General features: G+C 38.0%; 2 protein-coding genes across 9 annotated transcripts in view; both read right to left on the reverse strand.

Moving 5' to 3' along the window:
- The window catches only part of LOC139812250 (high-affinity choline transporter 1), an 18,604-nt gene extending 13,926 nt beyond the window's left edge, over positions 1-4,678 (reverse strand). For 3 of the 4 annotated variants that reach the window (XR_011731840.1, XM_071776945.1, XM_071776944.1), the window contains exon 1: positions 4,413-4,678. The gene's annotated coding sequence lies outside the window, so the exon portion shown is untranslated. Of the gene's footprint in view, positions 1-3,233; positions 3,344-4,412 lie in introns of those variants that run through there. The other variant, XM_071776946.1, reaches the window with a different exon arrangement.
- A 3,571-nt stretch (positions 4,679-8,249) lies between these two features.
- Positions 8,250-17,559, reverse strand: LOC139812261 (caspase-1). 5 transcript variants are annotated; one of them, XM_071776967.1, is made up of 8 exons: positions 17,206-17,557; positions 12,998-13,101; positions 12,572-12,712; positions 11,675-11,811; positions 10,993-11,237; positions 10,658-10,836; positions 10,376-10,511; positions 8,250-9,662 (listed from the first exon to the last, which is right to left on the reverse strand). In XM_071776967.1, exons 2-8 carry the CDS (start codon positions 13,013-13,015, stop codon positions 9,415-9,417), a joined length of 1,104 nt encoding a protein of 367 aa, XP_071633068.1. In that variant the 5' UTR covers positions 13,016-13,101; positions 17,206-17,557; the 3' UTR covers positions 8,250-9,414. The 5 variants fall into 5 exon arrangements, with proteins under 5 accessions (XP_071633068.1, XP_071633069.1, XP_071633067.1 ...); XM_071776968.1 differs by lacking the exon at positions 17,206-17,557 and adding an exon at positions 14,238-14,365; XM_071776966.1 differs by lacking the exon at positions 12,998-13,101 and having other exon boundaries at positions 17,206-17,556.
- Between the last annotated feature and the right edge of the window lie 114 nt (positions 17,560-17,673).

The raw sequence follows: 17,673 nt of genomic DNA on the forward strand, positions 1-17,673 counted from the left end.
TCGATCTTTTAAGGGCAAATTTTACGGGACGATCAATATGATCTCTTTCCAAAGAAAGATCGCATGAAAAGTTACGCGACGCCGAGTTACACGTATCCTCCGATGTCGAGAGAGAGAGAGAGAGAGCTCTTTTAGCCGCGCGCGGCAGCTTCTGTGACCGATGACATACAGGTTGACATTTACTATTGAACACATTTCGCGGGAGTCTGCGCCGAGAGAGGCGGCCCGTCGCGCAGAGAGAAGAGTTAATCGAGCGCGACACGGCAATCGCAATAACGCGGTTTAAAATTCAAGTGTGCCCCAGATATCGGACAGGATGGGTCGTGTAGGGTCGTGACCCGGGCTGAAGCGCGGCGCGCGGCGCGGAGTCACGTATAAAGTTCAGCCGAATTCCGTGACGGTCCTGCATTATTAACTTGCGCTTAGAGACGGCGCTCCGCTCTCCGGGGCGAGAGAAGCTGACGTTGACGGACAGCTGGAGTACGTGCGCGCACACGTGTACGGAAGAACTTATTCGCACGCATGCACGAACGCGCGCGGAACGTAAGCGGGTTGCTCAATGAGAGAGAGGAAAGAAAGAGCGAAGGAAAGATATATATTTCTGTTCGCGATATTCGCTGAAGCTATCTCCGGCGGGGTAAGCGAATTTTCAAGTACGAGATGTCGAGGGAACGATGTCAACCCCTAAGTAAGGTGCCGGATGTTCGTGACGTTTCTGTCTCTCGCAAAATTTTCACGCAAAATTTAGACGGTATTATCGCGAACGTTTGAACCGAATTAAATTGGAACGCGCGTGTCGCGGACGCTCTTACAGTTCCGGCGTAAATAAAAACCGTTTGGAGATTAAATTATTAAAGTTGCCGCGTATACGTTCGCGCATACGAGACGAGTGTTTGTTCCTCGTTTCTCGCAGTTCGAAAACTATCGGCACGTTCTCTTTTAAAACGCGCCTTTAACGTGGACAGTTTTAGAATACAACCGCGTCAATTGATGATCTATTTAACATCCGCGCTATATAGAGACGTATAGCACGGTTATATACTTAAACTTCAATAATCGATAAACACGCCTGATTGCAGCGACATTTTTTACTCCAAAAATTGTATCTGACGGTAGGAATAAAATAAAAAAAAAAAAAAAATTAGCGAGAAAAAGGGTCTCGAATTCAAGAGTGTAATATTCTTTACTTTAATTTAGAATTTATATTTCATGCAATAAAAATATATTGGACCGCGTTAATCATTCTTGTGCGTTACAAATAACAATAAAATGAACGAGCGAGAAAAGTCTGCGAATTAAGCTTTGAAGATAAAAGTGAGTTGTGAAGAAGTCACCTATTTTCGACTTGTTTTTACGTGACTGTAATAAAGCCTCCAGTTGAGTTTCAAATTTAATCGTTTGGGTTTGGAGGGTGAACGTAAAAATTTATATGAGAAAATTCCAAGCAGCGCGTCTGACTTTTTCTTGTCCCATATCAAATAATGCCATGATAAGTAAAAATAAAATTTACTATATGTGAACTTTTTTATCTATTTTTTTTTTTTAATTAAAAGAAAACACTTTAATTGTATAACTTAATTAAGTTCTGGAAATGGTGGTAGAGCGTATTATCAGCACGTTTGTGCCGCGACGCGATTTGATACATCAAAAGTGAACAGTGTGATTGCGCTGCGTGACACATTAAAAAACGAAACGATTAAATTATAAAAGTAATTTAATTTAATTTAATTGAGCATTCACCCAATAAATGGGCCTTCGATTAAATTTTTCGGTAAGAACAACCAACGCCAGATTGAATTTTAACTCCTTTATTTAGCAACAAATGGGCAGCTATCTCGCTTTAAAAACGCGATGCTGATGGTAGCGAATAAATTTACTTCTTCGAGGTAGGAAGTAATCTTTTGTCGATAATGTGCTCACGCCTGTGATCTCATTATCTCACCGACGCAAAAATAGAAGGACAAGCTAATACATGCTTGGTCGTGATGAAGGGTAAGCAGCCCTCAAAGGGTGTGGGAAAGCGAAGAAAAAGATGCGAGAGGCGACCGACGTTAATTTTAAAAAGCATCTTTCAAGGCTGAACAATTATGGAAGAATTTTTCAACAGGATATTCCCAATTGAGAATATCACAGCCGGTTATAAAGGGAAAGAATAGAGGAAGGGGGAGAGGAAAAGAGGGGGAGGGGGAGAGAGAGAGAGAGATTATATTTGCTGTACCGTTGGAGAAGAAGCTCTTGAAAGGGATATAAAGCTCGTCGATGTAACCGGATGAAAATATAAACGAGATAAAAATGAAGCACGAACTATCATATATCGATTTTGACTCGAGAGATGCTTAAAAATAGCGAACGAAAAATTATTATTATTGTGTTTATATTAAGTAACTGTGCAAAAATTCGATTTACTGTTACGTTAGAGATCAAGAATCTTGAAATAATTTACTCAGATAATCAGATACTCTTTCTGTCTCTTTTCCCTTTGTCAATCTTCTTCTAATTTCTGATAGAACATAGAACTTTTATGGCTACTGAAAGATGAAACGACATTGCTTCTCAAAGCATTGAATTGCTCCTTCTGCTCTGTTATGATTGGAACGAATGTTAATATGCTCAACAAATATTGCAAATAATACAGCTGAAACCTTACATACATAATATATAATGTCATAAATATAGCTTGCCCATCATTATCCTCAAGTATAATCTCAGCTTTAATATGTTTGTCAAAACACAAAGTATTTCCATTTGAATTGCAGCTGTATGGTTGCCACCTCTCCAACGATACAAGAGACATAAATACGCGTTTCTAACCGCGTTAGCTCGATTTCGCAAAGATAGAGACGGCGATGGAAAATTCAGTCAAATTTTGTCAATCGTCTAATTTTATCACACTTGTCGACAATTGTCGAGGCATCGCGTATTCTTCAATGTACGATAGCCTCAAGTCTCGAAATTTACGTTAAACAGACCGTTTTAGCTTTTATAGGAGGTACGAAAATTACCTAAGTCCATTCACGGAATGCTAATGACACTAATTATGTTTTCCGGCGAATAACATATAATTAAATGTAAGAGCGTGCGGCGCGGCTACGGCACGATACGATCGTCGAGCTGCGCAAAAGTTTGCACGTAATATCGCCGTTAGCTGCAACACCCGCGTTATGAAATTAGAAGCGATCGGTTTCTGGCGAGGCTGAAAAAGAAGCTGCGTTAGGAGCAAGCACGTTGTATACCGGCTTCGAGAAATTGGTCGCTCGTAAATCGCTGGTAAGATTGGTCGCTGTGAAGCTTCCGCGAAAAGCGAGGACCAGCAATGATTCGTCTGGAGAGATGACCAGATGACTCTCTCTCTCACTTGGCTCGCCCTTGCCTCGCGGCGTACGAGTAAAATCAGCGCGCGCGCGCGCGCGGTTTATCTTTAAACACGAAAACCGGGTCGTTTGCTGCCAACTTTTCGTGCCAGTCAACAACGTCTTAACATCGCGAACGCCAAGTAGTCGCGAATCGATCCGCACTTCACTTCGATCCTATCCTCTGATTGCGAGATAAGCGAGGAAGAGGAAGATGCTTGCTCGCGCTATCTTGTGCCTCTTTCGAACGATCTCTCTGAATAATGTCCGTTCCTACCTTCTTTTCAATGCAGATTAACTTTAATCTCGGTTTAACTTACGTTTTATCTTTCTCTAATTCTAAGAAGTGGAAGAAGATGAAAAGTAAAGTTAAACTGAGGTTAAAGTTAATCAACATTGGTAGAAATGGACGTTAAGACAGTGTACAATAGCATGAGTGCGTCGGAAGTTTACCTGACAGTAAGTAGTGATAGTTCAGGTGGTATTCTCATAATAGACAATGTAATAGGTATGAGATTAAAGAATTGATTTTTATTATTTTTAATGTAACAGCCATGTAAACGAGCCTCATCAGTTTGCATTATTTAAAGCCGTCTACGCCCAATTTCGACAATTTTCGTAGAATTGCAGTAACATAAAAGTAAAGGTAAAAAGACAAAATTGTTTATATTAATAATTCGTCATTGAAAAATACATAAAGCACCCAGTTTAATTAACTTTCAATTTGGGACATTATTATCATTATTCGTAACGTTTGCAGGAAGAGATATAATATTGCAATACTATCGATATGCCATGAATACATCTCCACGTTGTTTCGTAATAATAAAAATATTTATAAAGTGCAAATATTGACAGAAGCTGAATCGTTCCAAATGTGTATAGCATCCAAAATCGAATTTTGTGGAATTATACGGACGTGCATGCCTGATTGAAGTTTACAATGAGGCGTAGCACCGGGCAGGGTGCTCAAAAACTGTTGAGTAAACGAGAAAAGTAGAGAGAGAGAGAGAGAGGTTGGGAGGGAGGGAGGGTCGAAAAATTCCGAGTCGTATTACTTACCGCCGGCTACCCCAGTGAAATCGTGCAGCGCATCCCTCTCACGCGGACGTATCCATCCCGCCGCGCGTCACGATTTCCTTTCCGTCGCGACGAAAAAGTGCCCTCGCCCAAGGGAGGAAATCGGCTCCTCTCGCGGCACGCGGATACCCACCAGCCTCGCACGATCTCGCCGATCCGGGTGTTAGCCGTGCGACAGAGAGGGCCCAGGCAATACGACTGAGCCTCTTCTACGGATTCAGCATCCCGCACGGCTAACACGCTGGACCGCCACCACCTCGCTGGGGGTAGCGCGCGCGTCACGGACAAGGACGGAGCGCCGGTCACGCGCGCGCGCGCGCGCGCGTAATGCAGATGTACAGGGTGGTACCGACCGGAAAGTCGGATGATGTGGAGACACGTCGGAGATATAGGCAACTTCTTTCACTTGATAGCACTTGAAAAAACAATCAGCAAAAAAACTGACAATCCCGGACAATTTTCACCGATCAATTTCGGCAAAGTTACGGAAACCAAATTATTTGGATTGACGAAATTTTGATAGATTTGATTGAAAAGTAAATTTAAATCGAATGTAAAAGAAAAACGAACACTATGGACGACGCAATTTTCGCCGACTTGAGGCTAGTCGAAATGATTGAAAGTAATAATGATAATTTCCGGACACCTTGTATATGAATAAAGAGCGAGCGAGTGAAAGAGAGGTAGGACTGATCCAACTAGGGGCCGTGATAAAGGGGGAGAGACGAACAAGAGAGAAGTATAAGCTCGCGACGTAGTAGGAGATAGATCTGTGTAAAGAGAGGTGGTGAGAGGCGATGTAAGGAGACGAGAGGGCGATGAAGGGAAAATTGGTAAAAGTAGAGAAGGACAGTTACGCGCAGCGCAGCGGGTCAATGTTTCAGCGTGACAAACGATACAGTGTCAATGCTACGGGGCCGTAGATATCATAGAGCAGAGTGGCGATTTGAAATAGATTTTAGAGCCGCCCGAACAAAATTTCATATCGTGAGGCGAGGACAGGAAAAGATATATCCGAGCGCGAGAGGGATGAATCCAAGAATATACCAAGAACGAATTGGATATATCTTGAGCTTAAGGCAGAGTCTTCGAGAGATTCAATCGGGCGTGAATATTAATAGAAGACACGGGGAATGTGGGTTAGAGTAAAAGGGAGGATTGTGAGGATCGCAAATTAGGGGAGGGGAAAATACATGGATGGATCGATGGGCTTAAATATAGACAGATAAATAATTTTTAAATATGAAATTTATTTAAAAAATTCTAGAGCACGTAAGATCCCTTCTGTACTATTGTTACGTCAGATAGAGAGAAAGAGAGAAAGGGTTTATTAGAAAGCAAGCGTAAAAGAATAGAAAAAAGAATGACGGGTGCGGCGTCATAATAATGGAGAATTAAAATACAATCTTACATCGACTAACTCATGCGAGAGGAGGATAGAGATACAAAAATGTGCAAAAAGGGTAGAAAGAGAGAAAGAAAGGCGACGCGAGGAGATGAATACAAAGAGAGAGAGAGAGAGAGAGAGAGAGAGAGAGAGAGAGAAAGAGTGGGAAGGAGACATGTTCATGTGCGGGGGCAGCCCCCGTATTGATCTGTTCGCGCAAACTCCTGGTCCTTAGGCTCCCTCCGCGACCGACTCTCGCCCCCACTTGTCTCCACCCTCGTCCTGTTTCATTCGTAGCTTCCAAATGCACGGTCCAGAGTCCTCTGGAGGTCCAACTATGATCCCGTTGTCTCCGTCGCTTATTTGAAATCCCAATTGACACACAATGACATTGTCAATATTTCTCGTTGTCTCGTTCACTGTTAAATGTCAAAGGATGAAATTTGAACCAATACTTTGAGTTAAATAACATCTTGTTATTTTTAACTCCCGTGTGTGTTGAATTTATTATTTTAATTTTATTGGCTTATAAGTTAAATTAACATTGTTTTAGATAGATTATCGACACATTGAGTAGGAGAAGTGGTGACCTATATGAAATGGTTAAGACTCAAATCGAGGATAATTTGACATTACGAATTTAACAGTGTTCGACTCTGCACACATCGTCGTGGAAAATCTTCTGAAAATCGTCGTATCTTCGGCATCTATGATTGCGATTATCAAAATGTCAGTACAACGCTAATTATCATCTTCTTCTCCCTATGTAATCATTTACAGCTTCCGGATTGCGTACCAGCAGTTTCCAAGATTTTTATCACAACCTTGCGACATTTTTCGATGTCTCTCGTCTTTCAGAACGGTAACGTGTAATTACGCGTCTCGCCGACGACGTTGAAGGAAGTGTTGAAAGTCACGGTAAAATCAGACGCTTCTGCTTTCTGCCAGACGCGCTAATTCTCAATCGGTCTGCACGGTAGAATTAACGCGCGTTTCACGCGAAGCTCCACGATAAAATGCTCGATCGTGCTCAAATGCCTTCTCGCACAGCTAATTGATGCAATTACCAGGCCACCTTGAAGACGCACCGCGACCCTGCTCCTCGGGTCACAGCTTGACGGAGGGGCTGTCGCTGCTGCAGAGGGTGCGACCGATGCGTTTGTCGCTGCCTGCGTCAACGTCGATATCAACTTCTACGTGCTTCCATCAATAATATGTAGCTAGAACTTTTGCGACTTTAGCTGAAACTTAAATTGCAAAAGAACAGGTAGATGGAAAAAAAATCGACAGAAATTATTCCAAAGTTGTATAAACGTGCGAGATGTCACGGTTCTACTCGGTATAATTTGTGGACAATTAAATTAATCTCTCTGAGAATCAAACTTTTCGAGAATTAAAAATTTACAAATTACAAATTCGTAAAACTGTTCAATTTTGTTTTATTTATCGACTTTTTACAAGAGGCGGGAATAAATTACGCGGGCACAACGGTAGCGGTTTGCGTCAACGACGTAGAGCGCGTTAACGATGTTGCGGTGGCGTGTGATCGACGGATGGGGAACAATGTCGTTTTCGTGCGTTGAACAAGCTGTATCGTTTTCGACCGTAGGCGGCCGGCGTTTAATTAAATGTCGGTGGGCGTCGAGCGGCCCAACGGGATGGGATATTTTGTCGGACGGAGGAAGGGGAAAGACACGGGAAAGGGGAAAAGGAAGAAAACGGCGACGGGGAGAGTCGGATGAATCAGTGCGATGGATCAGTGTGCAAACGCGAACAATTTCAAGGAAGAATGCGAAGTGACAAATTGAACAAGGTTGAAAATAGAAAGGTTTCGGAGAGGATGAACTCGAGGTGCTCTTTCAAACTCGCAATCCTCGCAACATTCTTCACAGTTATTGCGCCTTTTCTACTTGAACTCTCTGCCGGCGGCAATCGCTGCATTATTTCTAACGCTTTCTTCTTCCTCTTCATTGATTACAATAATGTTCGCTCTTTGTACCTCGATGTATGTACCTCATCTAGAATGCTGCAAGATAATTAGTGAGACAGTGTCAATGAATCGAATGTGAGTGAAAGCGAAAGAGAGCTAATACGATATTTGCTCCTGCCTCCTTCAAAATTCGATGATTCTCTTGGGAATCTCTTCCACAGCATTTTTACATATTCTATATATCAATAATACGTCATAAGTCTTTTTAGCGTACGGTATCCCTCAATAACTGTTAAATATGTTAATAAAGAGAAAAAAAATGATCGCTCAAAGATATCAACAACGCGATCGTGGAAATGCTCTCTCCCGAACTGGAATCTTGCAGGCGGGTCTTACAATCTTTGTGACGCATGATAAAAAAACGTCACGTTATAACAAGCAAGCGATGTATGGAGATTACATCGTTTATAAATAAATAAGCATTAATAAATTGCGATAAAAATCGATTTAACTGTTGCCTTTATTGAAACATAAAAATCTTCGCAAGGTCGTCGTAAGAAATGTTATCAAATTACAAATTAATTATCTGCTAATTTGTATATCTAGAATATGATCTACGATATGCGCACAACTTATTCTATTTATTTTAGTTATTATGCATATATATGTCGCAGGAGTTTCGTGTATTTTTTTTTATTATTTAAATTTTTAGAGAATTCACAAAAAACCGGGATATCATGGAATAAGAGTTACACAATCTTACTAATAATTTTGCAAAATCCTAGGTTTTGTCAGTGAAATTTGTGAGTTGAAATTTTTATTAATTCATATTTTATATTTATGAATATAAAAATAATTATATAAATGTATAATATATTTACATTTATAAATTATATTTACATTTATATTTATATTTATAATTATAATTTTTACTCATTCCACATTATCCCGGTTTTTTGTGGATTCCTAGGAATTTTGCAAAAAAAAAACAAATTACACAAAATCGCTGCGACATACATAATACGTGTCTTCATATGTATAATATGTGGTATATATACAATTTTTTTGTATAAAACATAAAAATAATGCTTTCGTATATAAAATGAGAACTAATACTATGAAATAAGGTAGAACTTAAAATTAGATACTATAATATAAAATGTTACATTCATAATTTTATATTATTAAATTTATTTTTAGTAATAAGTACACGAGATACTTATGTATTGAAATTTTTTGTAAAATAAAAATCGTACATTTAGCGTGTAAAATAGAAAAAATATCATGAAATAATCCGTAAAATAGGTAGAGCTAAATAGATCTATTCTAGAAAACACGATAGTTATTAATTTCCTACAACGTTGTGACATTATCAGAATAATTTTTCGGATTGAATACAAAAAGAATACATAAAGATATTAACGTCTGCAAAGAACCAGAAAAGAAATTTTCTTTTTCTTAATTCGATCTTTCAAAAGATATTTTACTTGATTCTAACTTTTTAGCACGTAGTATCTGGCTCTTCTTTATTCCGTCGTTACTTACCTGACTTATCGGAACAATTACAATTACTTAATTATTCAGTAATTATAAGTAATTCAAAAAATTCTACATTATTATCAGGTTTCTAGCCTTCCGGAAATTTTGTCGCAACTTGCCTTATAAGATCACTCATTTCTCAATTTTGGTGGAAAGTAAACGCTTCTGATCAGCATCGTCGTCACCGACGGCACTTGTCTCTTATTGTGCAAAGCTAAATTATCGGTATTAACGGATGAGAATTCGGTGGCGACTTTTCGCGCTGTCAGTGTCAATATGTTCATCAAATCCATCGTTGTCCCGTGTTCATCCAAGATGTCGCACAAGCATTGTATATACCACGTGCCTTCTGAGGGATTCCTCCAGGTAAAGAAGCCTTGAGAATTGAAGAATTAGGAATTAGAATTACGAAATAAGAATTACATTGAATTACATATTCATTTATATATCAATTAATGGATTTATCAATATTCCGCGTCTGCTGTACGTTACGTTACAGTGACTACTTTTTGGCTATATTAAAAGTTTATTTTTTTTTAGCAAAAATGATTGGACCTCGCAAATCCAAGATTCTCTAACAGATTGAATTATTATAAAAACTGATAATAAACTTTGCATCTTTAGTAACAGAAACTCAATAATCAATATATATTAAAAATCATTCTCTTAAATAACTGTGAAGCTATAACACTATGTTGGGTTCCAACAAATTTAATCAAGTTATATAATATTTGAGCTAATATGAGAATTAAGCTTTCTTCAAGAAACATTTATAGATATTTATTTTTATACTTTATGTTTCGATATTCATAATTTAAAAAATGTGTTATTTAATTATATAATATTACTTAATAATATTAATACAATGATAAATATTTAGATAGTTTGTTTTATTAAGAATGTTCGATTTTTTGTACTTATTTGAATTTACGTATTGCACGACTCCGAAAAATGCGTTTTTACATATCACGTAAAGCAATATTTTATTGAAGAAACAATTAGCTACGTACTGGTCCTTAGCGCTTTGAAACATGCCTTTACAAAATGGTACAATTTCTGTACGTCATCTAGAAGGTATTAGGCACTTACCTTGAACCGAGCTGTGAGCTATCAGAAAATCTGCGTGAGTTGGAATAGCATAAGAAACTACCGAATCAGTTTCCGTTTTTACTAAAGTCCGAGGGGACAGCATAACACCGCTATCGGATTCGTCACCTCTGCAAGCCTAAACAAAAAGCCAGAAGCACCAGGGTGAGCTAGCCGGATAGAATAGAACCAAGCGGAAATATATCACGATATGTCGATTCACGATATCACGAATGTAATTTCAAAATAGAACAGGAACTCACGAAAATGTCAGTATAGTTTTACCTGGATGAAGAACAACTTAGGCTTGCCCGCGAGCGTTATACATTTGTCACCGGCGAAAGGCTTCCAAAGCCTGTCGGACTTGTAAATGACGTCCTTCGCGCATATCAGGTCGTTCTGGACCCCGTGGGTTAGCGTAATCACGCAGAGGCAGTCATTATTCGTGTGGTCGACCTGACTCACTGTAACACGCACAATTGAACATCGAAATTTAATTGAATAAACATATAATTCAAATCTCTGCATCAGAGCGCGCAAGAAAGATACACAAAGTCGAGACTTCAAGGGAGATGGATATAAATGAGTCGGTGCAAAACGTGATGGATATCGTTTCTTACCTTTCTCTATCTTATCTATAATCTCGCTGTGCGTGAAGTCGTGGCAAAGTTCAACGTCGAATCCAAGATCCCCGAAAGTTTTCTCCAATCTTTTCGCGTCCAATGCCGAACCTTCTCGCGTATCGTAGCTCAAGTCAAATTTTTCGTGATTGAAGATTATGCACATGCCGCGATTCTTGTGATTCATGTTATAGGATTCCGCGTCCTTCGCTACTGACGCGTATGCAGTGGGTTCTTTGAAGGTGCTGAATAAGAAAGCACGGAAATAAACAGAGTATATAAACGCTACCGATGCAAATATAAAATCCTAATCCCTAAAAAAATCTACCTTTGAATGTTAATGAATAAAACGCAATTGCAAATATTTATAGTGGCGATTGTAAAACTGTAACTAGCATGTAAGCAACATCAGTGAAATTAAACAATTTATTTATCAATATTTAACGTTTTTTTAATGATAACTTTAAAGAAGTATTTACGTATATGTTTAGAGAGAGAGACTAACGCATTTATTAAAAGTTGATTTTTTATTCAACTCCAAATTAATATTATTTTCGTAGTAATATTTTTATTTGGTGTTTGAGTGGTATTCCTCGATTTAATATCATTATAAAAAATTATTGGATCGCGCCGCTTAGTTTCAGAATTAATACTCCTGTAAGTTAATAATCCGTTTCCTTACCAAGCAGAGTCACTGATTTTGTTAACTGGAACGTTATTGGCTTTAGCGTCGGTTGTGTCTGATTTCTTCGTCTCGTTGGATTGGGACGGTCCGGCAATACACAAATCGTCCGTACATTCTTGCTGCTCCGTTGACATCTGAGAAAATAAATGGCTTGCATCAGAAAAGAATTATGTTCTGCAATTTATAATTTTACTATATAAATTGCAAAAAAGATACGCGAGATAAATTCGAAATGTCTTTCATCGAGAGAAATTAGTTCGAATTTTGTGTCGAAAAATCTGTAAAATTGCAGCTGCCAATTCTAATGTTATTTCGAGAGAAGAAGAGAAAAGAAAAATTTTACTTGATTTGGACAGAAAGTAAAAATGTGTATAACAATACAATTCTTGTACCATCTACACTTTGTCAGAAATAGGCATTTAATTAAATAATTTTTTTCTAATTTGTTACTCGGATAAAATTATATCTTTAACAAATAGTTTATATGGTATTCTGATTGTAAAATACTTTTTTGGAGAAGTGGTTAATCGTGTAACGAGAATATTATTCAAATTATTATTTAACCGAGAAGGATAAGATTTAACTGAGAAATTATTTGAAATTAATCAAATACATGCTACATCAGTCCTAATACATCTAAAAATACCATTGTTACATCTAAGACAATCCTTGGCCGGTATTCATAGTCGGATCTTATTTCAAGACCGTCTTAAGTAATGTCTTAAGTTGCTAATACGGTCATTTGATTGGCTGGACGGAGTCTTAAGACTGCCTTTGACCGGACGATCTTAGATATAAGATTCGACTATGAATACCGCCCCTTATATATATAATTTTTATCTGTTCGATTACAATTAGTACATTACGAAAGCCTCGCAACGTAAGTTTACATACAAAGTAATCCGTAGTAGATACAGATTTGCTCCGGTTTCGGATATTCCTAGCTTCAAAAACCGCAGAGTATTTTCTAAAGCATGAGCTAGAATCAACCACCGAATTGGATCTACTCCTTTGCTTAACATTGTTCGTCTCCGTCTGGAAATATAAAGATTGACGTTATTTATTTATCTATCTAATTATCTGTTGAAAATTCCTTTATTTAGTACACGTACTAAAATAAAGAACCAGCAAATAATTTAAAAAGTAAAAGCTGAACGCACGCGTTCAGATAACGAGAAGAAAGAAAAAAAAAACGAATGAAGAGAAAGAAGAATATGCAAATTATATCAAATACATATGCGAGTAAATTATCAAAGATGACCGAAAAGCGATTAATATAGCTTTAAGTTTTCCACACAAAGTATGATACAATTCTTCAACCTTTCTATAAAGGTGCATCCCGAGGCTCTCTAGGTGGGAGAGTAGCCAATCAGAATAACTTCGTTCCGCTATTTCTCTGTTTCCTTGAGACCAGGCCTAAGCATCTTAACAAGAATGAGAAATTCATAAAACGTTCAAAAATAGAGAGTAAAAATGCGCTTATTTAGAAATTTATATAAATCTAAAAGAAATTTGCTACTTTTTAATTGTTATTTTAGCCCTCTCATTATTTATATGTTAATAAACCTAAATTCTACCAATAGGCGAGCTAGATTTACTCTATTAGAAAATTGTCGCGTTATTTGTATCATTAAAAAATAATAATATGCGAAGAATATGACTTTCATCTCTCGATTCATATACTGGTCTAACATTATTCTATTTTTATTTGTGCGGCTGCTCCTTTTTCGTCATTGAGGTTGCTTGTCCTTTGTCGTTACATTTTCTTACCTGTGAAGGATCTAAATCCTCGAATCCTCATTTTCAGGTTTCTATTTTAGAGAATAAAGAAAGAGGAAATCGCAGGCATATTCTGATACGTTTTGTTGACTTAAGAACTATTTAACGGAAAAACTTGAAAAAAACCCTGGCAGGTTGTCTCGACGCAGAATACGACGTTATCTCGACGAACAAATATTCCCCGTTGCCCAAGTAATAAATTGACATTATTTATCGTCAAAATGACGACAAATAACGTCAGCTATCTGTAAGGAATAAAAAGAAAGACAGAGAATGAGTATACCATCCGTTGTTGGTCTATTACTTTGTTATTACTTTGTTTATTATTATCGGGATGCTGAATAGCTTAGATGACAAAATAGTCGTTTATCGAGCGACAGATACGGGTACGAATCCGGATGTTCCGTTAAGGTTTCGAGAGTGGAAAAAATATTACTCCACTTTTTCCCAGAAATAACAAGAACCATAGACAAGAACAAATTCGAGACAATTTGGTAATACCTTTGCATTCTTCGGAATATGAAAATCTCCAGAAGTAAAAAGAAGAAAAAGGGAAAACTGTGTTCTCACTTTCGTAACTAACATTCTTATGGCGTTTTCGATTTACTACTCGACCCGACTCGGGTCGCATCAATGGACGTGGAATACATACATAGATATGTATGTATTCCACGTCAATGATGCTAGAATCCTGTATACATGATGCGACCCGAGTCGGTTTGAGTCGCAAATCGAAAACGCTATTAGTTTCTTTCACTTTACGCTGCGCTTCCAAGCTTACCCTGAATTCCTCATAATACACGTGCACTTGAGAACGGGACATACAACGCTCCCCATACGCTTGTCTTAGCATCTGATAGGCGTCGGGTTCGCTTTTTCCTAAGTTGACTAAAAACTTGAGATTGATGCGTTGCTCAAATTTATCCATGATTTCTCCGGGATCGCTTCCGAACACGCTTTAAAATAGTCGAGCGGCCAATAAATTTGTAACTTAAAATAAACACGTGTCACAACGATTATAATAACGCTGTATAATAACTTTTGGCTTAAATTATACAATCGGTAACATTCACTCCTAAACGTTCAACAACAAGTACCGACTTCTTTCCGGGACGTTCTAGCGCTTAAATGCGTCGTATTTGTATCGGGAGATGATGAAACGTGTTAAAGCAGGTATAGTTTCCATTTAGGAGAGAGGGGGGGAAAAGCTTTTCTTCAAAATCGTTCGTCATTCTTCAGAACTTCTTGCACGGTCCATCTTTCCTCTCTCTCTCTCTCTCTTTCTGTTTTCACGTTGGTGAGAAAAAGAGAAAAGATAAAGCGTGCAAGAAGTTCAGCTAAATAGGTTCAATACTTCTATACCTGAAGAACGATTTAGCCAATTGGTAGCAAGGAGATTTTAGCAAGCTACTTTTCGGAAAACCGTTCGTCGACAATGAATTGCTCTGACGGTCAGTGTGTAATGTATATATACATATATATACTGCGTAATATGGACAGCCTGTAAAATTACGCGCACCGCTCATTCAATCTCTCCGCGTTAAGATATATGTATAAATATTTTAAAAAGGAGTAGTAATAATTGACACCGACTGGCAATATAAAAATTCTTTAATTATCTCACGACGTTTCGACCGTCACTTTCGGTCCTTATCAAGTGTTCAAATTACATCGCTTCCTTGAATTAATTCCTTGAAGCGATGTAATTTGAACACTTGATAAGAACCGAAAGTGACGGTCGAAACGTCGTGAGATAATTAAAGAATTTTTATATTGCCAGTCAGTGTCAATTATTACTACTCCTTTTTATTTTATTCACTGGCGAAGAAAAGGTTTCCTTATTGGTAAATATCTTAAATTGATTATGATATATAATTATTTTTATTTTCATTATTATTATTTTTACTTAGGCACAAGATAATTATTTGTCACATTTAAAGCTATATAAAAAACTATTAAGATTAAAAAATGATTGAAACCGCAATTTCTTTCCATGAACGAAAAAACGTTAGACATTTCGAGAAATCGTCTTCATTTTTTTATATATAAATTGATTTCTCGTGTTATTCGACTTATAAGAATATTCAATTAAGACCGTCTAAAGTCGAATAAATTCCCTTTAAAATGGCATACTACATTTTTCAATTCTGCCCATAGACTTCCGATAATCACACAAAATAGATGTGGTGTCTCATAATAGGGGACTTTCCTCTAATAACAATATATCTGGGAAATACTAAGGCACCGGCATGTCTCTCTTTTGTCAAAAGCAAATTTTACGTCGACAGCTATTAATATTAATGCTGATTCAATCTCAATCTCCCTTATCCATCTATCAAGTGCAATCTCGAAAGAAAGTAGCGATCGATGATGAAATCGGAGTCAACGGAAGCTCTCGATGCAACAAAAGCCCACAAGTGTGTTTCGCAACGAAAATATCTCTGCTGTGTTTGAGCTACTAATAAGTTAGTCATCCTTTTACAGATTAGAGAAAAAAAATTTTTCGCCAAAGCGATAGTGAAACGAAAGGTTCTTTATCAATGATTCAGATCATCATTGGCAGGAGTGCCGATAATTGTACATATTTAAATTTATGCGGCGTGACTCACGCTTTTTATTGTCTTTTAATGATAGAATTTCTTTTAATCGGTGTGAATTTTTCTTCGCCTGAGAACGTCATAGGGAGCTTACTGATGAATTTGATTTAGCACATTTTGTCGCTTTTGTTGTTGAGGCTTGACGTATATAAGAGGCGAACAAAGAGAACGTGAACAAAGGGATGAGTAGCCCATTATGGCCTTCATAGAAGAAACGAAAGAAAGTTCTCATATGCTAGAAATTATATAAATACGTAGACGCGCAAAAAAAAAGCATTTTTTTACGCAGTACCGCATTGCCATTATATTGATTTTTAGTTGAGATAATGCAAACGCGCCAAGTTTAGCGTTTTGTAAAGACTAACGAATCATAACACTATTGTTTTTTATTGCTGATTTCAAATAATTAATATATTATAATATATATTCAAAAGTAACATGATAAAATTTTTATTAACAGGAGAGTTTTACAAGAATGAAGCACAAAAAGAAATTTGAATTGTAGTGTGTACTATCGACCTATTATTTCAGAATCGATCGTTCTTAGCGATGCGATGCTTTGTATTTATAACGTATATATTACTTCGAGCAAAATTGGAACGAGATCAGATTTGAACGCCTCGATTATACATACGCCTGCAATTCACAACACGAATACCTGTTGTTTACTTGAGTTTTCATTAGCAAAGCTGTTATCTTCTAATTAAACTTATATCGCGTTCATACAATGAAACACAATTATAATTATCGATAAGGATCCTACATATAAAACGTAATTATATATATATATATATATATATACATATATAAAATTGTCAACAAGGATCCTACAGCAATTTTTCTCCCCCAAAAAAATCGTTTGAAATCAAAGAGGGGGCGCAAAGTATTCTCTAATCTCTAATACTATAATCTATAATCCCTCTCTAAGTTTAGATTTCGAAGCGAAAGCGATCCTTATGTTAATCCACACAAAGGGACTGACTGCGAGACCAGTAGCGGCTGATGCAAGACTTATTATTAGACTTTTTTTTTGCGCACACTTAAATCGAATTCGGCATTGCAGTACGTCTCGTTCCTTCGCGTTTAGCGACACGTACATCGAAAGTTGAGATTTGATCGATTTCGCCTTTCTCTCGCACGCGCTCGATTTACCTGTTGCGCCTCGGCATCGCCGCCGATCGCCAACACCTCCATCAGCTCCATGTCGCATGGAAGAGAAATTACCACCCCGAGATCACACACCGCGTATACGCGCTGCTCTCCTCGCGTCGTCGAAGGTTTCCACGATTTTTACGAACGGGTACCGCGCTGCGTCCGGATCGCGTTCGCGGATGAAAACGACTGTGCAGGTCAATCTCGACTGATAAGTGTCAGATATACGTCGTCCGTGTGCGTGTGTGATTGCCGAAGTCCTACCGAGGTGGTCGGCTTATCGGCCGCCTTATCACGTTCGATCGCTATCGCGTCCGCTATCCGTCGCGAGCGGCCAGCAAAAACGGGTGTTTATTCATAAAACCGCAGGGACCTCGTGACGCGGACGTCGCAGGATGCTCGCGGTTATGAGGCGTAATAATAGAACACCTTGGAAAGGTCACCACACCGTAAACAGTAGGACTGTTA

The sequence above is a fragment of the Temnothorax longispinosus genome, chromosome 4, assembly GCF_030848805.1.
Source record: "Temnothorax longispinosus isolate EJ_2023e chromosome 4, Tlon_JGU_v1, whole genome shotgun sequence".
Classification (NCBI taxonomy): domain Eukaryota; kingdom Metazoa; phylum Arthropoda; class Insecta; order Hymenoptera; family Formicidae; genus Temnothorax; species Temnothorax longispinosus.